The following is a 26,549-nucleotide window of genomic DNA, read 5'->3' on the forward strand; positions in this document are numbered from 1 at the left end:
GGGTCCTTACAACAGCCAGCCACGGTGCCCCCCACCCAAAAATATCCCCTTGCTTTAAAAGTTTACGGGACATTCTGGGCATAAAATTTAAAGGACTTGTTCACAATAGAAAAAAAGCGTCTCATTTCCTCCTATTGTCCTATATTATAACCTTTCCCCCTTCATGTGACTACTGCAGTACCAGACTCAGCCAATGCACAATAGTGGCGCTGTTTCCCATCCTGGACAACTACTGTTAAGTACTTATTTGAGCAGTGGTTCTATAACATTAACACAAGCTATTTTACTTTCTTTCTTTCTTCTTCAGTACATTCATTCTGCTGGAATCGTTCACAGGGTAAGTGCGCATTTATGTAAAATCGATGTCCGCCTGACACTTATAAGAGTCGAGGCCGGTATGCAGTGGTAACAACATGGATCCTTTCAGCATCAAGGGGATCTATTATGGCTGAATTTGACCCTTTAAAGCACCTGTCACAAACATGTCATATTTTTTCCTAGTGTAAAAGCCGCCGTTCTTCTGAATCCGGCGATGTTTTTCTCTTGTTTCTGCGCCTCTCCGTTCCTGAGATACGGCCTCCTCTTCCCTGTATATAAATCTATTCTTGTTAGACAACTGGGTGTGGTCCAAAAAATTATTCTCTCTGGGCTTCTTCCTTGAGAACCACGCCCTCTTGGCTACCACCCAACATAAACCTGGGTACAACTGCTACCACTGAATACGTATAACTACACCCCCTGCCACATGCTCGGTCACTTCTCATATTTGTCGATGGACCCTTTACATTTTTTTGACTTTCCAGGTAATACTTCACTATTCACAGTCACTTTTAGATCTGCATTATGTCCAGCTTTTGCTTTTATATTATTCCCGCTGCTCCTCTGAGTATTCCTGTTTTTGTTTTCTAAATCCGCCAAATCAATCCAGAGACATGGGCATTTTTGATTCCTGCTAATTTTTAGTCTTTCACATATAGGCGTGGCTCACAGGATCCTCGGGGGCGTGTCTTTAGGCTTCTGCCACACCCCTTGGTATAGATCATAAATAGTGCTAAATAAAAAGGTCCATAACTCTGGAACCGTATGGTGGATTTTAAAAAGACAAAAAACAAAATACTTCAAAGAGCGGTGGGAACAAAATAAAACCTTTTTAATAAGGATTATGATTCAATAATAGTCGCCTTTCCATTATATCTGAAGTCCCTTTATAAAGCACTAGGGTGAGCAGTTCCCTCATCTAAATTGCTAGTAAGGGTGATCACGCTTATTCTCCAGCCCTCCCCTATGGGAGCCATTGGGGGACTCTCAATTCTGCTGCTGCAATTACGGAATCAATCTAATATTTGCAAGGCACAGAAGGGGCCAATGATTCCCTTCAAACATAGAGAACCCGTGTCATGATCCGTTCCAGGGTTTATTTGTGTCTGCCCTTTTTTGGACGGATCATGTCAAGGGTGCCTCATTCTGGGTTCAGGTTTGCTATTTAGCTCCCATGAATCTTGCTGGCAGTGTCAGCTATAGTTCTGTCTTTGGCTTGTGAACCTGACTCTGGAAACCCTTGGTTTGTCCTGCTGTGAACCCTGACTTGTCCTGTGTCTGTTATCCCCCTCTGTCTGCCCTTTCCTTGCGTTTGTCTGTTCTGCTTGATACTCTGATTCTGACCTCCTGGCTTGGCTATTGACTCTGTCTTGATTTGTCCCCATTGTACCGTATTTTGCTCGCCCTGGTTTACTGATCCCTTGCTACGTCCTGACTATCCTTTCTGTTTATATCCTTTTTGTACTGACGTGTTATCTTGTGCCCTGATTCGGCTTTTTCTGAATACCCTCTTGCCACTAGGAGGCATTTGTTCAGTTAAACCACATTGAAACCTCTACAATTTTTGGAATTCTTTTTGCGGCAGTGCGGAGATGATCTTTTTTTCCTACCCAAGTGTAATTTTTTACTCGTTTTGCACCTTTTCAAGCTCTTTGCCATTTTTTCTTTTTTTAATTGGTCAATGAGCAAGTATAATTAGCCAATTTCAGATGTTTTCGACCGATTCACGAGTTGTGTCTTTTTCAGAAGTCACAATTTATTTTGCTCCAATCCTCTTTACTACCCCAAAAAACTACCGTACTTTACTACGCCAAAAATATACCTTTTGGGCATTTTTTGGCGAAGTTGAAGAGTAACATATTTTAGCAGACTTTTGACTATGAAAGGGCAGAAAACAAGCAAAAAAAGAAAGTAAGTATCTTTGATTTTGCACAAAATTAATCTTTTCTCTATTTCAGGATCTAAAGCCGAGCAACCTAGGAGTGGACGAAAATTACGAGGTCAAGGTAAAGAAATGTCACATTATTTCATAGAGTACGGAATGAGCTGCTCTCCTAGAATTAGTAGTTTACTTTCGCTTTCCCTCCATTACTCCTCCTGGAAATATGGGTATTACCGTTCCTCTTGGTAATGTGGGGTGTGATGCTGCAGTATATTACATTTTCTAAGGTATTTTTTACGATGACGTCAGATTTTAGATTTCGGCCTGGCCCGACAGATGGAACTCGAGATGACCGGATACGTGGTAACTCGCTGGTACAGAGCACCAGAAATCATCCTCAACTGGATGCATTACAGCCAGAAAGGTGAACGTTACTTCTCAAGTATCTGCACATTACGGCGGCCATATGTCTGTACTACAGCCCTCTAAGATCACACTGTGGTCCGTGTCCTCTCTTTACAGTGGATATTTGGTCTGTTGGATGCATCTTGGCAGAAATGATCACAGGACGCGTCTTATTCCCTGGAGGAGATTGTATCCTTTACATACAGAATTTCATATATTTCTTTGCAGAAGTCATTGTGCAATGAGGAGGAGGAGGTGAGCTGTGACATCATCTGCCATGAATGGTGGATCCAGTGTTATCTACTGTATATAGAGGGGTTATCAGTCATTGTACAGGAGGAGGTGAGCTGTGACATCACCTATTGTGAATGGTGGATCCTGTGTTATCTATTGTATATAGAGGTGTTATCAGTCATTGTACAGGAGGAGGAGGAGGAGGTGAGCTGTGATATCACCTATTGTGAATGGTGGATCCTGTGTTATCTACTGTATATAGAAGTGTTATCAGTCATTGTACAGGAGGAGGAGGTGAGCTGTGATATCACCTATTGTGAATGGTGGATCCTGTGTTATCTACTGTATAGAGAGGTGTCATCAGTCATTGTACAGGAGGAGGAGGTGAGCTGTGACAAAACCTATTGTGAATGGTGGATCCTGTGTTATCTACTATATATAGAGGTGTTATCAGTCAGTGTACAGGAGGAGGAGGTGAGCTGTGATATCACCTATTGTGAATGGTGGATCCTGTGTTATCTACTGTATATAGAAGTGTTATCAGTCATTGTACAGGAGGAGGAGGTGAGCTGTGATATCACCTATTGTGAATGGTGGATCCGGTGTTATCTACTGTATAGAGAGGTGTCATCAGTCATTGTACAGGAGGAGGAGGAGGTGAGCTGTGACATCACTTATTGTGAATTGTGGATCCCATTATAAGTCAGTATACACGAGGAGGAGGTGAGCTGTGACACAGTGGATCCTGTATTCTTGCTGCTGATGATGAGATGATCTCTGCAGAACAGAAGGTGTCAGCCTGTTATAAAGCTCAATGTGAAATCTGCAAGACTTCAGTATTGTTTCTATATACGGCTGGTGATCAGCACGTCGAGCTTCAGACTGCAGAGAACCTTAACTGTTACTACAGATTTTGATGAGCTGAACAAAATTATTGAAGTAATAGGAAGTCCCAAACCTTCTCTGATCAACAAGATGGAAAGTAAACACGTAAGTCCGAGGGGTTCTCATTTATAATTCCAAAAATAATACTGCCACACCATGTGCAAATAATACTGTAATAACACAGCACTGCGCCCAGCAAGGCTAAAATAAAACTGCAAATCAGAGTCTAGATAATAATACCACCATACAATGCCCACGTAGTGAAGGATTATCTATACGCATCGGCTGAATCACCATAACTACCATAGAAGTGAATGTTTCCATAACTCCACCCATCCGTGGCTGTGAGAGGATTATCCCTTTAAAGGAAAAGTAATTGGTGATCTAAGGCTGTGTAAGGGTTAATGTTAAAATCCTACAAGGTCCAGGTTGGTTAACATTTACATGTGCCACTCATGTTGCTGCTTGGGTAATGTCCTTGGTGGCCCTAGGCAAGTGCCTAATTTGCCACCCCCAAAAAACAATAATTTCCTAATTTGATTCCATCTACAGGCTCAGGACTACTTAAAGATGCTCCCCGAGAAACAGAAGAAGAATTTTAAAGAGCTCTTCCCAACAATGAGCGCATTAGGTACGGTAATCTATGTTATCTCCGTTTGTCTGGATATTGGATACAATCTATTGTTAGCTGTTGTCAGCCAATTAAAGTTGGGAACTACAGGCAGCAGCGTTCTTCAAGCTATAATGCTGCATATCTGCTGATCGTACGCAGCCCTGGAACACTCCAGTATCAGCTGATACAGTGTGTTCTATCTTGCGCAGGTTCCGAGGGGGCGGGGCATAATTGGAGTTATTTGAATTTCTGCTTCATGCTCCACCCCTGCTTTAGGACTAAGATTAGGAACACTTGTAGATTGACTTGTATCCTTCACGTCTCCCTAGAGATTGATCTTCTGGACAAGATGTTGGACTTGGACCCGGAGAGGAGATTATCGGCAGCGGAATGCCTGGCACATCCTTACTTAGAGGAATACAACGACTCTGACCCTGACCCGCCTGCTGAAAAATACGATGATTCCTTTGAAAGTCTGGACCTTCCAATTTCGGAATGGAAAAGTAAAGTTTAAACAACTGAAGCGCTCCTTTAAAATTTACAAAAAATAGCTCTTAAAGGGACTCATGTCACCTGAATTTGGCGGGCTCTGTTAGCGGTCCGATGGGCGGTGTTTTCTTTTCTTTCATGCACCCCTTCCTTTCCCGCTGGCCGCAATATTGTTTTGAATTTGATTAGGTTTGAAAAAGCATTAGTGCGCATGCGCCGGCGCACTATGTCCCGGAAGTCTTTCGCTGTGTTCCGGGACATAGTACGCCGGCGCATGCGCACTAATGCTTTTCGGCTTTGCCCGCAGTTGGGCAAGGCATACTGCGCGTGCGCAAGGCGAGATTGCATTGCTCACGCGTGTGTTACGGAGGAAATCGAACCAAATTCAAAACAATATTGCGGCCAGCGGGAAAGGAAGGGGTGCATGAAAGAAAAGAAAACACCGCCCATCGGACCGCTAACAGAGCCCGCCAAATTCAGGTGACAGGTTCCCTTTAAGCTCCCCCTTTACAGCCAACACTAGGGGGAGCTTAAGAGCTATTTTTTATAAGCTTCCCCTAGTGGTGGCAGCAGGTGGACATATTTAGGGAATGTGGAGTTAGAGAGGTTAGGGGTGTTTATAGGACCAATTTATATGACAAGGTACCAAGATCATCTCTCACTCTGGAGGACCCGACCTGTATATGCAGTACTGGGATGACATGTAATACTTCAGATTTCCTGCGGAGGTGCTGCAGGGACAATAACCACTTGCTGAAGATTATTTTTCAGTAGACCTGACAGTGTCAATTTGTCTTTTACGTTTACACAGGTTTAAGCCACATGGAAGTCATGACGTTTGAACCCAAGAAGCCACGGGAACAGGCTACATGACCACACGGCGACACATCAAATCTCCAGGCACCTTGAGAAGGCTACAAAGCTCCCTCGTTTCAGAGACATCTGAGACTTTGGTCCCGTCATTCTCAGGACCGACTCTGGAAGTACTTGTGCCAGAGACGTCCGTTAGCGTGAACCCCACCCTCTCCCCATGATTTGTACAGGAAAAGGTCTGGAAACAGCGCCACTTTTGTTCACAGGCGGTGTCTGGAATTGCAGTTACAGAACAGGAACACCCCTTTAATAAGTAAAGGGATATGCCATCATCTTATGATCAGTGGGTGTCTGATTTGGTCTCTCAATCCATTGTTTTCCTGCACAATGGTGTCCCGACCACCCACTGTGCAGGGAGGTCCTATTCCAGTGACTAGAGCCAGCTAGGGTTCCTCCGCACAGTGGGTGGTCATGGTAGCACTGTGCAGCAAACAGTTGGTCGCAGGCTGCACTAAACCAGTGCGGTGACCCCTTTATTTTCAGAATTAGACCCCCATCGATCATAAAGTCACTGCATATCCTATCGACATCCCAAAACTTTAAAACTTTTAAAAGGAGTTGTCCCACCAAGGACCTTGATGGCATATTCTGTCGATATTCTGTAAACGTCCAGTGTGGGATTTGAGTTCCGACATCTTCTTTTAGAATAATGCAACACCTTACACAGCCTGTGGACAAGTCTGTTTGTCCTGGAAACAGCGCCACATAAATCTACAGGTTACGTCGGGTATTGCAGCGAAGCTCATTCACTTTAATGAAGCCCAACTGCAATATCAGACACAACCTGTACACATTAGTGGCGCTCTTTTTCTCATTTCCTTCCCGGTTGTGCACGTCGCTCCCAGCCTTGTGCCATCGCAGCAGTAAAGCTGACCATAGATGTTAGATATTCGGCAGATGTCACACTGATACTTTCTATGTCCGGATATAAGCGGCACATGATTCTATGGCGGCCGCTTATCGCCTATTCTTTACACTGTGAACGCGTCATTTGTTTTTTTCGCTTTGGGGTAAATGCCCCTTTGAAGCTGCAGAAAATGTGAATCCTGACAATAAAAAAAGCCCAAAACATCTCTCGTTGTCAGACTTTTTATTAATTTTAGCTTCCTTTAAGTAAAATGTATAATATTGGGACGGACAGGGCGAGGAGCGTGCACGTGAGCGCGGAGCTGTATATGGAATTCCTGTCAATGCGGACGCCCAGTCTCTGCTCCGCGTCGGATAATTCAAGTATAACGTCCCGGACTGAACCTTCCGGGCCACCATTCCCGGAACCCAGGATTAACCCTTCTGTTGTCCTCGCGGACACCTTAGACTTTACATTTTGCAGATCAGTTGCTATTTTACCCAGACTCTTCTCCAGGTTTCCGTATTTCTGATGCAAACTTTCCACGTTTTTCCCGGTTTCTTGCGTGTGAACCATGTGTTCCCTAATGGCCGATAATACCTGGTCAGACCCCGAGGATGATTCCGGAGAACCCATGCCTCCAGGGTCTGCAGGCGAAGCAGTAGGCACCATGTTTCTTAATGCCACGATGAGGTCCCCGAGGTCCCTCTGCTGGGACCGATGCACCGACGCGTGCTCGTGAATCGCCTCCTGCAAGCTGATTGGTCCCTTCTGAGCTTCCAGGAGCAAATTCTTCAATTCCTGGAGCCTGACGCGGTTAATATAGGTCGATCCCATCACCCCGATGATGGCCCCCAGTATGGACCCCATGATGGACCAGTTCTTAGTCCGCTCGGCTCTGGTCCTCTCTTTTTCGTGACTTTCCCTCACTGAGGCGGAGAAAAGAGCAAACTTCTCTCTTTCCGACTCCTCGGAATTCATGTAGGACGCTCTCAATCTTTTTTCTTCCTGAGTAAAGAAAATGATAAATTATTATGGGGGGCTGAGACAAGAATCTGCATCGGGTGCTCCATATAATCCTGAGTGTTCCTCCCTAATTTAATCTCAACCCCGTTGATCAGTGACTCCAGCTTAGAGGCACTGTCTATCGGAGTCTTTGGTAGTCTGAGATAGAATTCTTTTTTTTTTTTAATCTGCTGATCTATTCCTCCCCCATGCTTTACACTGCAGCTCAGCATTCTTACTATAGTATGCAGAGAATGTAGTATTATATTGCGGATAGTCAGATGAATTCCCAAGTCCTCCATCTTAGCCCAAGCAGGGACACCTTCACTCTCCTCAATGGATTATTTGGGTGCAGGTTGTCTTCATCAGACATCCCCTTTAAGGAGAGGGTTCCACTAAAAAGATCCCCATAAAATGATTACAAATTATTTGAGTACATACCATGCTTAGATCTCTTTTTCTTGCAATTTTTTTTGGGGGTAAAAGAGGTAAATACGGTAGCAATTATTGTGCTTCCATTTTTTTCCTCTTTATGGTGTATCTACTTTAGGGGTTAAAGGCGTTATTTCCATATTCACAGATGGATATTGTCGGATGGATCTTGTAAAAACAAGCACTTTTGCAATGTACTGCTTATTAAAACTTCCAGCTGTTTTTTTAGATATTAAACACTTTTGTTTATGGCTTGTTCCCTTGGAGACCGACCACTGCTGCTAGACAGGAGAACATGGACAGTGCTTAAAAGATCATTTCTTTTGCGCTTGTAATCCCTGTTTTGAATCCGGATGTGATCGCTGGAGCTATTACCTTCTAATCATGGCCAGTCCCAGCCGCAGAGCTTACAAGCTACAGGGCAGTGGAGCCCTAACAGCTCCATTCATGAAACATTGAAAAAGTTACAGCCTCACAAAACACTTTTTTTTTTTTTACAATTTTTTTTTTAAAACATAAAAAACAAACATTCACTTGCTATTGCACTAATCGTATCTGGAGACTCAAAACAACAAATTCATCTTGACTCAAAACAACAAATTCATCTTGCAATAAACAGGCCCTTATACGGCGATGTTGACGAAAGATTTAAAAACTTACGGCTCTTGGAAGAAAAGGGAAGGAAGGAGTTAAAAGAAATGTAGACTTTTGCAACACTTGTGTATTGCTTCCCATCTGTCTCAGCATCAGTCTGGGTTTGTCGCTATGCACAGGAGCTGCATACATAAAACGACCGATAATGGATTCTTAAAACTATTTCCAAAGTTGCTTTTTTACATGCATCAGAGAATTAAAGACTCGGCTGCAAAAGTCTACACTCCCTTTAAGCCAGACAATTACAGGATGATGTGCCCAGATGTTCTTATATTGTTTTTTAAACCTCTGATTTGCTGAAAATGTAAAGGGACGTGCTACAGGATATCTGCGATGATCACATGTGCAGCCCACCCAGACAGCCGCATGTTACAGACCACTGGCCTACATGTTGGGAGTCCTGTGATATCTTCATGAAAGGGTTAATTTATGGGGGTTTTTAATAAAAGGAAATATATATATTTTATACCCTATAAAGTATTTGAAGGAAGAGATACAGGAAGAGATAAAGAAGAGACACGGTTGCCCCTCTCGTGTCCATGGCAGAGTGCGACGTATCAATAGACAACCTTGGCACAATAACACCACTAAAAAGCTCCGGCAAGTGTCCAGGGTTGCGGAGCGGTGTTGGCAGAAAACACACTCGCAAGATGACTTCACTGTATTCAAACAAGCAACACTCGCTTTTAAATCTGCACTCACCTCTGCTAAACAGGTCTACTTCACAACCCTCGTATCTTCCCTATCCCACAACCCCAAACAGTTATTCAAAACCTTTAACTCCCTCCTCCGCCCCCCACTGCCCCCTCCAACCTCACTCATCTCTGCTGAGGACTTTGCCACACACTTTAAAAATAAGATCGACCAGACAAGGCAAGTCTTCATTGTTCAACCACCACAACCCCTTTGTATACCAGACCAATGCCAAACCCCATAACCTCCCTATCCAACATCACTGAAGGGGGACTTAATTGTCTCCTCTCCAAATCGCACCTCACCACCTGTGCGCTCGACCCCATCCCATCCCACCTCCTCCCCAACCTCACCACCACACTTATCCCATCCCTAACCCACCTCTTCAACCTATCACTAACTTCTGGCACCTTCCCCTTCTGCTTTCAAACATGCCACAATCACGCCTATCCTTAAAAAGCCAACCCTCGATCCAACTGCTATGTCCAGCTATCGCCCAATATCACTGCTCCCATTCGCTTCCAAACTCCTGGAGCAGCACGTCCACGCTGAACTCTCCTCCCACCTCTCATCTAACTTGTTGTACGACAATCTACAATCTGGTTTCCGCCCCATCACTCAACTGAGACTGCCCTGACCAAAATCACTAACGACCTACTTACAGCCAAAGCTACTGGACAATACTCTGCTCTGTACTCCTGTCCTGTCCTCTGATTTTGACATGGTTGACCACTGCCTCCTACTACAGATCCTCTCCTCCTTTGGTATCAAAGACCTCGCCCTGTCCCATCACTTTGTGGTGAGAAGAAACACGGGTATTACGTACCTGGTAATGTGTTTTTTCATGAGACATGACGGCACCACGAGAGAGGGGATCCGCCCATCAAGGACAGGAAACCTTCAAGATAAAAGGGGCAGCTCCTCTCTCCACATCAGTTATTTTACAGAGTACGAGAGGAACTCCGCCGGTTAGTGTACACATAAATAATACATCCTATACGGTTCTATTCACCGATACCCCAGGGAGTGTATAATACAAATAATACTAATAATGCACCCAACTAATGACGTGATCAAAAGGGTGGGAATATAAGGGTGCCGTCATGTCTCATGAAAAAACACATTACCAGGTATGTAATACCCGTGTTTTTCCATCATACATGACGGCACCACGAGAGAGATTTGTATTCTCTTCTAGGGAGGGATCACTGCTTGTAACACTCTTCTCCCAAAAGTGAGATCAGAGGTAGCAGATAGGTCTAGTCTATAATGTTTAAAGAAAGTAGACGGAGAGGACCAAGTGGCCGCCTTACAGATTTGGTCGATGGTAGCATCTGCTCTCTCCACCCACGACGTCGCCATGGCCCTCGTGGAGTGGGCTTTCAGACCCTGTGGAACAACCCTGCCTGCACTACTATATGCTAGAATAATGGCCTCTCTCACCCATCTAGCTATAGTCTGTTTTGAGGCTTTAAGGCCCTTCCTTGACCCCTGGAAAGAAACAAATAAAGCCCTCTGCTTCCTCCAGGATTTTGTACTCTCTAGATACTGTAGGATACATCTCCTAACGTCTAGGCAATGGAGTCTCTCCTCTTTTTTGTTACTAGGGTTGGGACAAAAAGAGGGTAGGGTTATATCCTGAGCTCTATGGAATCTCGATACCACTTTGGGGAGATATGCCGGATCTAATTTTAATACAACCCTATCGTCCATAATTTGTGTGTAAGGGGGGGTCAGCTGACAACGCGTGTAAATCCCCCACCCTACGGGCCGACGTAAGTGCCACTAACAAAGCTGTTTTTAATGTTAGTATTTTATCAGAAGTTGTATTTAACGGCTCAAAGGGGCTTTCCGTCAGGGCAGATAAAACTAGATTTAGATCCCATGGTGGAGGAGTAGGAGATGGGACAGAGTCAGCTCTACTACAGGCTCGGATAAACCTCACCACCCACCTATTACTTGCCAGGTCACAGTTGAATAGGGCTGCTAAGGCTGAAATGTGTACTTTAAGGGTACTAACAGCTAACCCCAGATCTAAGCCCTTCTGCAGGAACTCTAGTATTGCCACTATCGGGACCTCCCCTTCCCGTATTGGCCCTGAGCAGGACAGGAATTTCTTCCATATCCTCCCATAGATCTTGGTCGTTACTGGTTTTCTGCTGCTGAGCAAGGTGGATATTAACCCAGCTGAGAACCCCTCTTTCTCTAGTAACGACCGCTCAAATGCCAGGCTGTCAAATGAAGCCCGGAAGGAAGGAGAGGGGGGAAGGGGAGGGGGTGGGCTGGGGGGACCATCTGCAGTGCTCAACAGAGATGGCATAAAACCTCCAAGGAGCCTTACCTAGCCTGGGCACCGATGTGTCTCACAGGCTGCATGGCCACCATAGTCAACAGGGAGGGAGCACCTTTGTGACCTCCGAGGACAATTGGCAGGTGGATTTTTTTTTTTGTAAAAGGGAAGGCCTCCGAGGCTCCAACTTCACCCGGGCATTCGCCTCGCGGGCTGTGGCCATGCTTCGCTCAGGGGGGGCATGGTATACATTGACCCCCGAGGCGACTACGGGTACCTGGTGACGGGTGCAGCAGACCAGCGCCTGCCCAAATCCACCCGACCCAGGCCCCGGCATCCTCTTCAATCTTCATCAGATGTCTTCCATCTTGAGGGTTCCCCGTCAAGGACAGGAAACCAACTGATGTGGAGAGAGGAGTCGCCCCTTTTATCTTGAAGGTTTCCTGTCCTTGATGGGCAGATCCCCTCTCTCGTGGTGCCGTCATGTATGATGGAAAAAAGGATATTTTATTGTATCCCAAGAAAACGTTTCGGTCACACAAAGGACCTTCGTCAGTAACACCGCGTGACCAGCCATCTATCAGGCTGCATAAAGACACACTCTCTCTCGCCATAGGAATCAGCGCTGTACTCTGGACAGTATCGGCAGCGTGTATAGCCACTAGCACCCATCTGCTATCCCAGTATATGTTACTGACGAAGGTCCTTTGTGTGACCGAAACGTTTCCTTGGGATACAATAAAATATCCATTTCTTCTCGCCACAATGTTGAGTGCTGGGTTTTGTATTTACTTGGTATAACGGTTTGGGAACCTACCCATGCACCTTCATAGGTTGTGCACACGTTGATCTATCAAATTACTAACACTGACCTCCAAAGCCATCCACAACCTGTCTCCTCCATATATCTCTGAACTAATCTCCCGATATCTTCCCTCACGTGATCTCCGGTCCTCCCAAGACCTCCTTCTCTCCTCCACACTTATTCGCTCCTCACCCAACCGCCTCCAAGACTTCTCCCAAATATCCCCCATCCTCTGGAATTCTTTACTCCAACACGTCCGACTATCAACCACATTCGGAACCTGAAAACCCATCTCTTCAGGAAAGCCTACAGCCTGCACTGACCCCGCTGCCGCCTCATCACTACCGAAGCTACCGCCTCACCAACACCGGAGCTACCGCCTCACCAACACCGGAGCTCCTGCAACCCTCAACCTTCCCCATAACCCTGTAGAATGTAAGCCCGCAAGGGCAGGGTCCTCGCCCCTCTGTATCAGTCCGTCATTGTTAGTTTGTTTACTGTAAGTGATATCTGTAACTTGTATGTAACCCCTTCTCATGTACAGCACCATGGAATCAATGGTGCTATATAAATAAATAATAATAATACCACACGTCTGCTGATAATAATCTTCTGAAATCGCGGCTGGGAAATGGCCGATGTGACGCGATTCCCGGGACCGGATTATGTGAGCGCAGCGCTGACCCCGAGAGGATGCAACTTTAATTAAGAAAATGTGAAAGTGCCCATCACAAAGTAAAAGTGACGGCGTCCATGCTGCTATTATAAAAACGCGCTGGTGTCCTTAAATACTTGGTGCTGCTGTGGACGAGGTCTTTTCAAGTGATCGATGTTTCCTTCTCGAACGCCTCCGTTCTTATTCCCATCGCCATGTGAAAGGACGGGCGAAAGACTCCGACATGATGACGACAGACCTCTCCTAAAATGCTCTGCTGAGAGTCTCTGTTCCCGATACTTTCTGTCTGTGACCTCCCACTCTGACTCTCCAATCTTCTGAAATACTCTGTGCTGCTGTGATCTCTATTTCTGTCACTCTTGACTCCATTTACACCCGTACATCAAGACATGGACCCCGTCACAGGCAGCGCTGTCTCCTCCACATTAGTAGAACAGAACGCACTTATCGCCTGAAATACTCTGTGCTGCTGCAGACCCTGCTTCTTTCAGGATCTACAACCTACTCTGTTGTCCTCCTCCCATACTTTACAGACCGGCGGGTCCTCACTGACATACTAAAACGGGAAGAAAGTCATTGATCTCTGCAAAAATCGGTGTACTCATCTCCAAAAAATACTCTGTGCTGCTTTAGAGTCCCTGCTTCTTTACTATACATCCAACTGTCCAAATTTATGACACTGTCTCTGTCCCATCCTCAGAGGAGCAAGAAAGTCACTGCCCGCTGACAAGCATTCAAGAAAAGAGGAGGGGGGAGAGGAAAAGTTAGGAGCTTGACACGCCGAGATATGCATCTGTAAGCCGTTGCAAATGAATGTAACTGGTGGGTGCAGTACCTGCTGGTGATTTCAGCTGAAGTAGAAGAAAGGAAAAAGGAATATCCAGCACGTCCATCCAGTGTAAGTAAAATATCCAAAATTTATTGAAGCATTTTAAAAAACAATATTAAAAAAGAGAGAGGGAGACTCTCTCTGCCTGACGCGTTTCTGGCGCACCACGGCGCCCTTAGTCATAGGAACTAATACCATATAGATGAACAGGTTTATATATAGCAAGGAACCAATCACAGACATAGCAATCAATTGCATTGAAAAAATCAGATTTTTCATTTTTTGGCATAGAAAGGGTTAGTCAGTCACCTAGAGGTGGAGATTGGAAGAAACAATTAGCACTGCGGGAAGCCTTTTGGATTCTGACTTTAGACACTAAACATCCACATGGTATGAATTACAGGAATGACCTTTTTTACATATATTGAACTAACATATAGATCTTGCGGCAATTTAAAGTATATATTTATGCAATTTCAGTGTATTTGAAATAGGAGAAAAAAGTCTTGTTATGTGTGTTTAGCTGCAGCTTTTTTCAATGCAATTGATTGCTATGTCTGTGATTGGTTCCTTGCTATATATAAACCTGTTCATCTATATGGTATTAGTTCCTATGACTAAGGGCGCCGTGGTGCGCCAGAAACGTGTCAGGAAGAGAGAGTCTCCCTCTCTCTTTTTTAATATTGTTTTTTAAAATGCTTCAATAAATTTTGGATATTTTACTTACACTGGATGGACGTGCTGGATATTCCCTTTTCCTTTCTTCGCCCACTGACAAGATCAGTGCACTCCACCCCTGCTGCTGCCGCCATTCTGGCGATCCGATTGGCTGCCAAGTGTTTTGGTTTTTTTAACCCCGCCCACTTTAGATCAGTGCTGTCATTTTACCTGCAGAAGTTTATGTTCTAGAGTGGCGAGCTCCAAATACTGAATGTCGTCACGGGACACCCTGTCCAGCCGATCCCGCACTTCTTTCAGCTTCAGCTGCTGGGACTCCACATTTTCCCGAGCCTCCCGTACAATCCCGCGAGCCACCATGAAGTCCTTCTCTGCCTAGAAAAAAAAAGGAAACAGCCTCAGTACATAAACAAAAAAAAAAAATTACCGTTTTGTGCATACAGTTCCTATGCTGAACTATGCATCTCCATGGTAACAGACTACATCCATCTGATTTTGCAGTCAAACTACCTCCCACCTGCTTAGTTCACATGTCCACAAAATTTCTTTATAGGGGCCCACAGACTAAGAGGGGACAGACCATCTTTTCGGTGGTTGTAAAGTTATCAAATGTTTTGCGCAGTTACTCTTTCACCCCTTCCTGATGGGCCAGTTTTCTTTCTTTTTTTCTCCCCTTATTTCAAGAACCGTAACTTTTTTTTATTTTCTCCTTCACACGGCCGTACGAGGGCTCATTTTTTTATGGAACGAGTTGTAGTTTTGAATGACGCCATTCACTTTACCGTACAATGTACTGAATAACGGGAAAATAACGATCCACCAGAGCGGAAATGGTGAAAAAGAAAAACTATTCTGCCAGTGATTTTTGGGTTTTGTTTTTACGGGATTTCATTGTACCGTAAAGATCACCCAGAAACATGAATCTCTAGATTAATAGGATCACAGCGATACCAATTTTGTATTTTTTTTTTTTATTTTATTGCCGATTATGAATTCAGAACTTAAAAAAATAAATAAAATATAATAATAATTTTCGCCATCAATTCTTGAGCCCTGTAAATGTTTTATTTTGCGTCGTGAGGTTTTGGTTTTTTTTTATGTGATGAACTGACAGTTTTTAGGACACGTACTGTACAATGTTTTCCATCACTTCTTATGGTAATTTTGAGGTAGCTGTAGAGATTAAAAATCTTAAATTCTGGAGTTTGGATTTTTTTTCTTTACAGCATTTATCATAATTAATTTCCTATTTTCGTAGATCAGACTCTTATGGATATCAAATGTTGATTTTTTATTTTTTTTTACATTTCTTTGTATTTTTTTATTGGAAAAAAAGGTGATTAAAGCTTTTTTTTTTTTCTTATATTTTACAAACTTTTTTAATAGTTTTTATTTTCTAATTTACTACCCTCCAGGTGAATTTTAGTATTTTATTTTGGCAGTAAATAGTGGAACCAACAATCTCTTGTAAAGCGCGGTTTGTGGGAGTACAAAGATGGCGGTGACGGAGGAGGCTTTCGTAGACTTTCAACACCCCATAATGGGAATGCACTGAATTGCGCCTCTTAAATACCGCGGTGATGATTTATGAGTAGAGATTGGAGCGAGCTCTGATCGCTGCTGCTGTACAAACAGCCGGTAGTAACGGTTAAAGGACAACTCCACAAATAAAACGTTGAGGTTTCTTTGGGGTTTTCTTCTTCATTCACATCTAAACGTGGCTCCTGATATCTGCCGGTCACCGGAGAACTCAGGAAACAGTTACAGGTCACATGTCTGACTACAACGTGGTCCTAAACTTATGTCTGTTTCCAAGGGCAACCAGAAAATTTCAGAAAACAGCTTTGTGTGTGACTGGAGAAGACGACCGACCCGTATTCTTACCTCGGCAACTTTTCCTTGAGCGTCTCGAACTTCTACAAGTCCGACAAACTCTTCGTATCGGTCCCACCAGTGCTGGGCCGCGACGGACGCTTTCCGCATGGAGTTTTTACCCACGGTTTTGCCGGTGTCCACCCATCTCTGTAAAGGGGTGACCCCAGGGACCTCGGGAGGGGGCCTGACGTCTGGCGGCTTGGAGCACAGCGTCCTCATACTCAGCAGCTTGATTCTCTGGGTCAGGAGAACAGACGGAGAGTGAGGCGGCTTCATGGCACCGCGGGAATGTGTCACACTGGGACGTTACTACGAACACATGCAAGACCTGCACGGAATGGAAGGAGTTAACAAACATGGAGTAAGGATTTACATACCAGTCTCATTCACTTATCGTTACAGCAAAGTTATACTTTTATTTTTTTTTACCTGAATTTAGTGTCCTCATACATTCTCCTGCCTCACAGATGACAGAGGTGACACCGCTCTGGATGGACTTCACCTCTTCCTGCTAACATTGGGAGGACCAAGAAGGCGGCCGCCAAACATCCGGGTGTAGCAAAATGGCTGATGGCACACTTCCGGTGAAACCAAAGCGTTGTGGAGGTGTACCAAGATGGCGACACTTCTGAACTCAAAATGCCTTAGACAGACTATAACTTTTAAAATCCTACACGGTTACACGTTCTTATTGAAATCTAATAAGATAGTGCAGCTTCTCTTCTTTTTTTTTTAGAAGAATAAAAAAATAAATTATTATTTCCGGCAAAACATTAGACACCTACTTCCGGGCGCTATGACTAAGTCATTGCGAGCTAAACCGGAAATGCACTGCTTCTGGCATTTATTTGGTCACCTATTTCCGGTGTTCCGTCTATCCGTGAGCTGAGCTCAGAGATGTCTGGCAGAGAAGGTTGGTGATTATGAAATGGTTACGGGCGTTATCCGCCGCCATCCTGGGTGTGGAGCTGCCTGACAGGACGGGCGGTTATAGCGGCCGCCATTACTGACGTTACATTATCATCGGACGCTTCTATGGAGGGTGATGATTAACCCTTAATACCCCAAAGCGTTCTGCCCAAGAAGGAGTGATGCGCTACTGCCGAAGACACGTGATCAGGCATCTGCCCGCAGCAGCCAATCAGATGACTGTTTATAGGGCTGCGAAATGAAAGCTGCGCTCTGATTGGTGGAATGTATATTTCTTGGGTTTCTGTGTCCTGGTGTTGGGGGTTGTTCTGTTTCCATGGCGCCGTCTACATCCGCTGCTCGCTGATTGGTTTTGATATTTTTTTGTTGGTTTTCTAGGTGGCAAGAAGAAGCCATTAAAGCAGCCCAAGAAATCAGGCAAAGACCTAGATGAGGTGAGGCGCTCCGACCGCTGCTGTTTCCAAAAGGGTCCTCCACCCCGAGGAGGCGCTGCGCCACATTAACTCCTTCACGACTTGGGTTTTGTTATTCCAGGGTCTCTAGTTCAGTGCAATTTACAACTATCCCAAAAAAATGTTTTATTTTTTGTAAAATTAAAGGGAACCTGTCAGCAGCTTTTGTCGCTATAAGCTGCGGCCATCACCTTTCAGGGCTGATATACCGCATTCTACAATGCTGTGGATAAGCCCCCGGTCCAATGTGCAAGTGAACAAACAAAAGTTTTATTCTAGTCACCTGGGGGGACGGTCCGATAAGATGGGAGGCGCCGGACTTGGACCTGTGACACCCATCGGACCCGGACCGCCCCTGGGTGAGTATAATAAAACGTATTTTTCTTCACTATCACATCGGACCGGGGGCTTATCGACAGCATTGTAGAAAGCTGTATATCAGCCCTGAAAGGTGATGGCCGCAGCTTATATTGGCCAAAACTGCTGACGGATTCCCTTTAATTTCCCACTATGTTTTTTTTTTTTTTTTTTGGAGGGGGAGGTTTGGATGACTTCTACCTGTGATCGCTTTGGTCACTTTATGCTTATACAGCAATACTGTTGTATTTGGGTATTTACTAGATATGAGGCTCTATGAAGCCCGGCAACCAGAGAGAACCAGAGACCTAATGATTGAATACCCTGCAGTAAATAAACAGCACACTACATGGAAATAATATATGGTTCCTACTTAACATGTTTCTTGATCAAAAAAACGCTGCAGCCGTCCCATCCCTCCACGGTGACCATAATTGGGACAGTTAAAACCTTACTGCTGTAATACTCAGACCTGACCGCTCGCATTCCTGCCCATCGGAGGCTGACACACGGTAATGTTTTACTAGAGATGGGACCATCCTGATCGATTGGGTACACCTTGTCGCGGTGGGACGATTTATATGCTTTTTTTTTTTTTTTTTTTTTTAAATCAAAATAGTGTTAATGAATAGTGACGAGCGAATATACTCGTTACTCGACATTTCTCGAGCACCCTCGGGTGTCCTCCGAGTATTTTTTAGTGCTCGGAGATTTAGTGTTCTTTGCCGCAGCTGAATGATTTACATCTGATAGCCAGCATAAGTACATGTGGGGGTTGCCTGGTTGCTAGAGAATCCCCACATGTACTTATGCTGGCTAACAGATGTAAATCATTCAGCTGCGGCAAGAAAAACGAAATCTCCGAGCACTAAAAAATACTCGGGAGGACCCCCGAGCGTGCTCCAGAAATCTCAAGTAACGAGTGTATTCGCTCATCACTAGTGATCACCTGAATCAAATCTTATTTAACAAAGGAAAGTATAAAAAACTCTGCTGTGGTGTTCACAATCTTTTTCCAATAGGACAAGCTGAGTGGCAAAACAAGTGCTAGTAATATACCAAAAGTAATAGGAATGAAAAAATAACTTTTAACCATGCCAAAGGAGTTGAAAAGACAAGTCTTGAGTGAGCAATGGAAGGTCACAATTCTGGCTTTACTAGCAGAGGGAATACAGTGAGCGTTATGTTGCCTGCATCCTTAAAATTTCTAAGATGGCAGTCCATTACAACAAGGTCAAGCAGCAGACATTGGTGACAACAAAGCTACAGACCAGCAGAGGGCGAAAACGGCTCTCCACTGACCGGGATGACCGTCATCTTATTCGAATGTCATTCAGCCACCGCAGGATGACATCAAGTGACCTGCAAAAGGAATGGCAAATGGCAGCTGGGGTGAAGTGATCGGCAAGAACAGTTCGTAACAAGCTCCTAGAGGCAGGACTCAAGTCATATAAAGCTAGAAAAAAAAGCCTTTTGTCAATGAGAAACAAAGGAGAGCCAGCCTAAAATTTGCCAAAGACCATAAGGATTGGACCATAGGGGACTGGAGTAAGGTAATCTTCTCTGATGAGTCTAATTTTCGGTTTTGCCCAACACCTGGTCGTCTAATGGTTAGACGGAGACCTGGAGAGGAGTACAAGCCACAGTGTCTTGCACCCACTGTGAAATTTGGTGGAGGATCGGTGATCTGGTGATGCTCCAGCAAGGCTGGAATTGGGCAGGTTGTTCTTTGTGAAGGACGTATGAATCCAATCCGCATACAAGGTTATCCTGGAAAAAGTTGATTCCTTCTGCTCAGGCAATGTTCTCCCGACTCTGAGGACTGGTTTTTCCAGCAGGAAGTAACTTCTTCCATTGGTAAGAACAGGTCTGTAGCCTGGTATTAGTGGTACAATGTCACAGTGCCCGACCTGTGCTCATCGCCACAGGTGTTTAGAATACAGCAGTGTAATCGTCACGTTGCTGAACACTGACTTGATTCTGCTGCCTGTGCAAAACACAAACCACCGTACACAAGATGACTTAGTCACTGACTGCAGCACTGGAACCCTGAAATGTTATTTGGGAAGAACCTCCGGGGTCATGGTGTCCAACCCCCTGATCAATGCAGGAGTCACTAAACCATCTCAGACAGATGTCTGTCCAGCCTCTGTTTGAAGACCTCCATTGAAAGAGAACTCGCCACCTCTCATGGCCGCCTGTTCCTCTCATTGATCGCACTCGCTGTCAGAGTTGCACCTCTGCAATTTCAATGTACAGAGTGCATTAACCAGCGACCGGCATCACTTTGCAAAATCCAGCTGTAAAGCCTTATTTTGACGTTCGTGCGTCACCACTGTCTACATGAGGCTTTACCCTGAGCAGAGCTGAGTGTTCAGAGTGCAGCAGCCGTGAAGATTCTCTTGCTAAACTCTAGTTGTTTTTTTTTTGTTTTTAAAGAAATAATAAACTTAAAAAAATCAATTTGGCATGGCCACATCCATTAAAAGTCCAGTCTATTGAAATATTAACCCCTAGGGGAGACTTCCTCAATAATCAACATTCTAGAATAGTCGTTCTTAAGTCACTATAACCCCCCAAAATGGAATACAATTTAAATAAGCCTCACTCTGCAAAAACTAAGCCCTTACACATCTCCAGCGACTGGAAAAAAAAAAAAAATATTACAGCTTTCAGAAAATGGTGCCACAAATCAAGTTTTTATTCTTAATTATTTTTTGAAAATGTCTTGTTCCCACCCCCCCAACATTTAATTAAAAGGGGGGGGACCACTGAGTTTAGTATTGCCAACATTTTACTGACCTCAAGAATGAGTACCATAGTTAAATTCCCCACATACCTCCTCCTTTCCGCTCTTCCACCCCCTCCCCCCCCCCCCCAAAAGAAATAAATATAAAAAAAAGGATGTGCGGTGTTTATTTTCTGCTTGTTTCCACTGCAGGGATTGGCGCAACTTTAATTTTTGCTTCGGATAGCAGGAAAACCAGAATCTGCGCTGCCGCTGGTCCTCTGCGACACTTTCCACATCTCGGTATCACATTGCCTGTAAAATGTCTCCGCTCCGTGGTCCTAAAGTTCATTCTCCCTGATCCTTTTGCAAACACACAAAAGGGGAGGAGAGGAGTGATGTCAGGTGCCTGGAGCAGACCCCGCCCACATTTGCTGCAGTCGTAAAGCGAGCTAGCAGTACACTAAGTTTTTGCAGTTAATAACAGCAGCAAAACCCCAAGGGTTTAAAATGTGAAAAATTGTTTAAAAGGAATTGGTGTCTTTTATCATTTTAACAAAGATTCATATATGAAAACAATATTTTAACTTTTTTTTTTTCTTTGGTTGACATTCATATGTGGGACCCCCAGCATGTTAAACCCTGACTTGGGTGACCCCCATCCTTATGCCTGGTGATTCTCAGAAGGTGAGGGTGTTTGTTGCTTCTTTACATAGCGCTCAGTTATGGTAAAAGTTCTGCAGCGGCGCCATTTACCGTATCTGTCAGCGAGTGGAAACTTTTATTGTTTACTTGTAGGGTCTGAATATAATTCCCATCACTTACACATTTTTCAACGTATATTAGAAAGCTGCTAAACTTTTCTTCTTTATTTATTCTTGTAACAAGATACCCCGTCACTTGCAGTAAATATATATAATTTTTTTTTTTTTTTTCGTACTATTTAGGAGGATGTAGCATTTAAGCAAAAACAGAAAGAAGAGCAGAAGAAACTTGAAGAAATGAAAGGCAAAGCATCCCAGAAGGGCCCTTTAAGTAAGTTCACAATGATGTCCTATAGTGAGATTTTAGAATCTAAGGCCGGCGTCACACTAAAGGTATGAAAAATAGGTCCGAGTCTCCCTGCCGAAAGTCGCACGTGTGTAATGCGAGTACAATCCGATTTTTCACACCTAGCATCCGATTTACATCCGAGTGCAGTGCGCTAGTGAACATGAGCTTTTACATAGAGCAGTTCTCTACATCGTTTTCAAAGGAAATATGCTTAAAAATAATCTGGCAAGTCAGCAGCCGCATAGTGTAAAATCACAGCAGCAGCCGACAACATAGAAGAGATGGATTACACATAGAATAGGTAGATATATAGATGTCAGTGACAAATACAATTAGTACAGTGTGCGTGCAGCTTACTATACATGTATTTAATGAATAAAAGTTTATTATTCTGAAAAATATGGCGTGGGCTCCCAAATAATTTTCCGAACCAGCAGAGGGGAAGCCGACTATTATATTTGTATTTACACTAATCTATCGTCTCCTGTTGTGATTTTACAGTACACGGCAGATGAATTGCCGGCTTTTCATCTATATATATATATATATATATATATATATATATATATATGTATATATATATATATATATATATGTAAAAAATCGGACAGCACTCGCATGGTCTGAGTGCTGTGCGATTGATTTATTTTATTTTTTTTTTTCTCTTGCATTAGCGAGTCTGTGCCATTCGCAGCATGCTGCAATTTTTTTTTTTTTTTTAATTTTATTACATGCACACCGAATACGCCTGAGAAAATAAACACTGATGGGAGCTGCCCCATAGATTAACACTGGACCGAGTTCTATGCGATGTTTTCTCGCATAGCACTCGGCCATATTCTACGGTAGTGTGACTAAGGAGAACTTGAGTGTTAAAAAAACAAACAAAAAAAAACTGCGTATACAGAGTTTAAAATCATGGAAGACCTCAACAAGGCCCAGGAAATCTGACCGACGAGGTGGAGAATAGGGCACCTTTTTTTTCATTACCCATGTTTACCAGTAGATGGCAGAATACAATCACGGTGCAAAGAATTTGGTTAGAAAGACTCTTAATTATAGAGGAGCAAGAGGCTGAGTTTGGGTTCAGAGACCAGTGTCTGTTCGGGATATCGCAGTCCAGAACTGCCGGCCAGTCCATGCACTAATGTTGCAAAACTGACAATGTACGGATAGATAATGACTAGTGACGAGCGAATATACTCGTTACTCGAGATTTCTCAAGCACGCTCGGGTGTCCTCAGAGTATTTTTTAGGGCTCAGAGATTTAGTTTTTCTTGCCGCAGCTGAATGATTTACGTCTGTTAGCCAGCATAAGTACATGTGGGGGTTGCCTGGTTTCTAGGGAATCCCCACATGTACTCAAGCTGGCTAACAAATGTAAATCATTCAGCTGAGGTGAGGGAAAACTAAATCTCCAAGCACTAAAAAATACTCGGAGACCACCCGAGCGTGCTTGGGAAATCTCGAGTAACGAGTATATTCGCTCATCACTAATAATGACCAAAACTTCAAAAGCAACCAAATAGCTTTTTAAAGGGCATGTCTGACCTAATAATCATGACCTACTCGACTGCCTAGGAGGTGAGCTGCAGTTCTCGGCTACGGCCACTACACGGCGTGGGGAGCTGTGCTGTTGACTGTTACTCGATACTATCCACTGGATCAGATGGGAGCTATGGGGGTCCAGCCACCGAGACCCTGAGTCATATTGGGAACCAAGCAGTGCCGAATCACGTCTTTAATAGCGCTGAGATGCGCAATCCTCCATTCATTATTTATAGGACTGATGAGTACAGTACTCAGACCACCAGCAATCAAGAAGTTATCCCAGTATTCTATGGAATAACCTTTTAAATCTTGACCTAACACTCACTTTTCACTTGCTGATGGCATCGCCTGACAAAGCGACTCACAAAAGAAAACTTCTTATGTGGTGACGTCTCTGACTCTAAGTCGGCTTCATAACATAATCGCATCCCTCTTTGTTAGTTTGTCTCCATTTACAGTCTCAAAATAAATTGGACGATGTGCGAAAAAAAGAAAAATCCCATTCCTACACTGTCAATGCAATGCGTCTGTATCCTATTGGTTCATTGTGAAAAGTCTTCACAATCTGGCTTTGTCTCCGTTCCATTGTCCTGATGTTCAGAGTTAAAATGTAAAAAAAAAAAAAAAAAAGGTTGCTTTTGCAAAACTCTTTGACCCCACTGTCTATCACCCCATACTCCTCTGGACGGATCCGTAGCAGAGTTCCCCGCGGATCGTCGGGAATCGTTCTCCTGTATCGCAGATGTGAAGGCAAAGTCCCCGCATGCTGGATCCACACTTTACATCCTTAGGCCTCGTTCACAAACTATTGTAAAAATGTCCTTTTTTTTTTTTTTCTTCAGCTGGAGGCGGAATAAAGAAATCTGGGAAGAAGTGATCTCGTCCATGTTTACAAGTCTGTTTCCTGATGTGAATCCTGCGGACCCCCCTTTCCCCGGAGGGAGCTCTCTGCCCCCACAGGGGGATCTTGTATGTTTTTGTGTACAATGTTAGTTGTTGTTGTTTGTTTTTTTTTCTTTATTTTGTAACGACTTGAGGTTTGTGTGAGAAACGACATTAAAGAAAAGGTTGATAAAGAAACGTCTCCCGTCACCTCTGTCCTGTAGTAATAAATGACTGAGCGGCTTATGTATGAAAAATCCTGTTCAGGACCAACCTGGAAATTGACACAGTGATTACATTGCCGCTGTTACACATTCAAGGAATTGGGATCAAGCTTCTAATGTGCCGTCCTTGTGAAGAAAAAAAAAAAAGAAAATCTTAATTTTTTTTTTTATTTATTTTTTTTTAATTACATAGTCTTATCATGATTTTAGAAAGTCATCCACAATGTGGTCCTTTTCCTTTGGTGCCAAAAAAATAGCTCCATGAATGGGTAATACTGGATTAATTTGTTCATTCAGTCTTTAAAGGTATATTCCGGCCAGACACCATCGTATATTCGGGCTGCGTTTTGTGTGTCCTGTAGACCTTTTCAATGCAGGTAAACGGCGTTAGAAAGGTGCATGGCTAAGAATAAGAGTCAGAGAGACTTGAAATGTGTGTGTGTGTGTGTGTGTGTATGTGTGTATATATATATATATATATATATATATATTTTTTTTTTTTTATGACCGTGCTATTTTAATGAAGTCAAAGTATTTTTGCTTTAATTCGCTTTGCTGACTTGAAAAACCTTTTTCACAGATTTATTAACATCTTGTACAAGTACATTGATATCGAATGTGGATTAAAAAAAATAAAATAAAATAAAACAATCCGTTATTTATTTAGGGGTTTAACCCCTTAACGACCAGTGACTGATCTATCCGTCATTGGACGCCTTCCCCTGTTTGGTGCGGGCTCTGGCGATGAGCCTGAACCTTTTCAAGCACATGACAGCTGATGAGATCAGCTGACATGTGCCGCTAACAGCCGTGGGAGGAACCGCGATCCTCCCATGGCTGTTGACCCATTAAATGTCAGCGGCATTTAACATGCATTTCCGGCAATTGCGCCGGAAATCCGCCCATCGGTGATTCTTCCCCCCCGTCACATGATCGATGGGTTTGCATGACAACCAGAGGTCTGGCAGGTCAGTTTTAGCATTTAGTGAACCTAGTAAAAAAGCAAAACAAAAAAAAACACCGTGGGATTGCATTTTTTTTTTTTTTTTTTAATTTCACCGAATTTTGTTTCCTGTGTTCCAGTGCACGATATGGTAAAACCAATGGTGTCGTTCAAAAGTACAACTCGTCCCACAAAAGACAAGTCCTCACATGGCCATATTGATGAAAAAATAAAAAAGTTATGGCTCTGGGAAGAAGGGGAGCGAAAAACGAAAGCGCAAAAACCAAAAATACCTCCGGTCATCAAGGGGTTAAAATCAGACAGGGTAAAATCTGCATAGTGACGATCGTGATTATTCCTGTATCTGTGAATTTTAGGCTTTTCCATGGTTTCTCCTAATTTTTCTCTATTGGTGGATCATGTTTTTATAAAAACCAGTTTTTTGCTGAACCCTTCACCCATCATGGGACATAGTACGTTGAGTCTACATGTAGGAGCAGGCTCAGGGGCTGAGCTCGCACCCCACGTACCTGGCAGATGCTGTCTGTGTTACAGCCGTCATCTACCCTAATCCTATCAGGAAGAGTTGACTGGGCTTCATAAGAGAACATTATTTTTTCTTCTGTTACGTAGTATTGCAGTATATAACATAAGTGATCAAACAGATTCAAGTCCCCTATAAAGACCATTAAAAAAAAATATACATAGAAAAGAAATTAAAGTTACCCCCCCCCCCCCCGATACCTTTTTTTTTTTTTTTGCCATAGAGAACAGAAACAAAATCGACCCTCAAATTAGCATTTTTTTTTTTTTTTTCACCAGACCACAATAATGTTACAGTAGTCACTTTCATCTTCTGGGTTCTGTTCTGTTAATCGCTCGCTCCTCCGGGATGTACAGATTTTCGTTGCTTGCAATGTTCCATGATTTTATGTTTGCTCCATAA

The 26,549-nt window shown here is 43.6% G+C and overlaps 2 protein-coding genes and 1 long non-coding RNA gene across 3 annotated transcripts in view; 2 read left to right on the forward strand and 1 right to left on the reverse strand.

The window, feature by feature from the left end:
* Positions 1 to 6,772, forward strand: part of LOC138647455 (mitogen-activated protein kinase 12-like) — a 30,366-nt gene extending 23,594 nt beyond the window's left edge. Inside the window, exons 5-12 of the mRNA XM_069736460.1 lie at positions 308 to 337; positions 2,277 to 2,324; positions 2,510 to 2,624; positions 2,723 to 2,794; positions 3,750 to 3,829; positions 4,277 to 4,355; positions 4,667 to 4,840; positions 5,638 to 6,772. Coding sequence (XP_069592561.1) covers positions 308 to 337; positions 2,277 to 2,324; positions 2,510 to 2,624; positions 2,723 to 2,794; positions 3,750 to 3,829; positions 4,277 to 4,355; positions 4,667 to 4,840; positions 5,638 to 5,699 — 660 coding nt within the window. The 3' untranslated portion in view covers positions 5,700 to 6,772. The remainder of the gene's footprint in view (positions 1 to 307; positions 338 to 2,276; positions 2,325 to 2,509; positions 2,625 to 2,722; positions 2,795 to 3,749; positions 3,830 to 4,276; positions 4,356 to 4,666; positions 4,841 to 5,637) is intronic.
* A 2-nt stretch (positions 6,773 to 6,774) lies between these two features.
* Positions 6,775 to 17,036, reverse strand: CCDC51 (coiled-coil domain containing 51). The gene is made up of 4 exons (XM_069736459.1): positions 16,913 to 17,036; positions 16,493 to 16,811; positions 14,819 to 14,983; positions 6,775 to 7,554 (listed from the first exon to the last, which is right to left on the reverse strand). Exons 2-4 carry the CDS (start codon positions 16,757 to 16,759, stop codon positions 6,799 to 6,801), a joined length of 1,188 nt encoding a protein of 395 aa, XP_069592560.1. The 5' UTR covers positions 16,760 to 16,811; positions 16,913 to 17,036; the 3' UTR covers positions 6,775 to 6,798.
* A 294-nt stretch (positions 17,037 to 17,330) lies between these two features.
* LOC138647457 (uncharacterized) lies at positions 17,331 to 24,446 on the forward strand. The gene is made up of 5 exons (XR_011314976.1): positions 17,331 to 17,396; positions 17,792 to 17,847; positions 21,582 to 21,637; positions 21,898 to 21,985; positions 24,397 to 24,446. It is a non-coding gene; the product is annotated as an uncharacterized lncRNA (long non-coding RNA).
* The last annotated feature ends 2,103 nt before the right edge of the window (positions 24,447 to 26,549 follow it).

Source organism: Ranitomeya imitator, chromosome 8 (assembly GCF_032444005.1).
Source record: "Ranitomeya imitator isolate aRanImi1 chromosome 8, aRanImi1.pri, whole genome shotgun sequence".
NCBI lineage: Eukaryota > Metazoa > Chordata > Amphibia > Anura > Dendrobatidae > Ranitomeya > Ranitomeya imitator.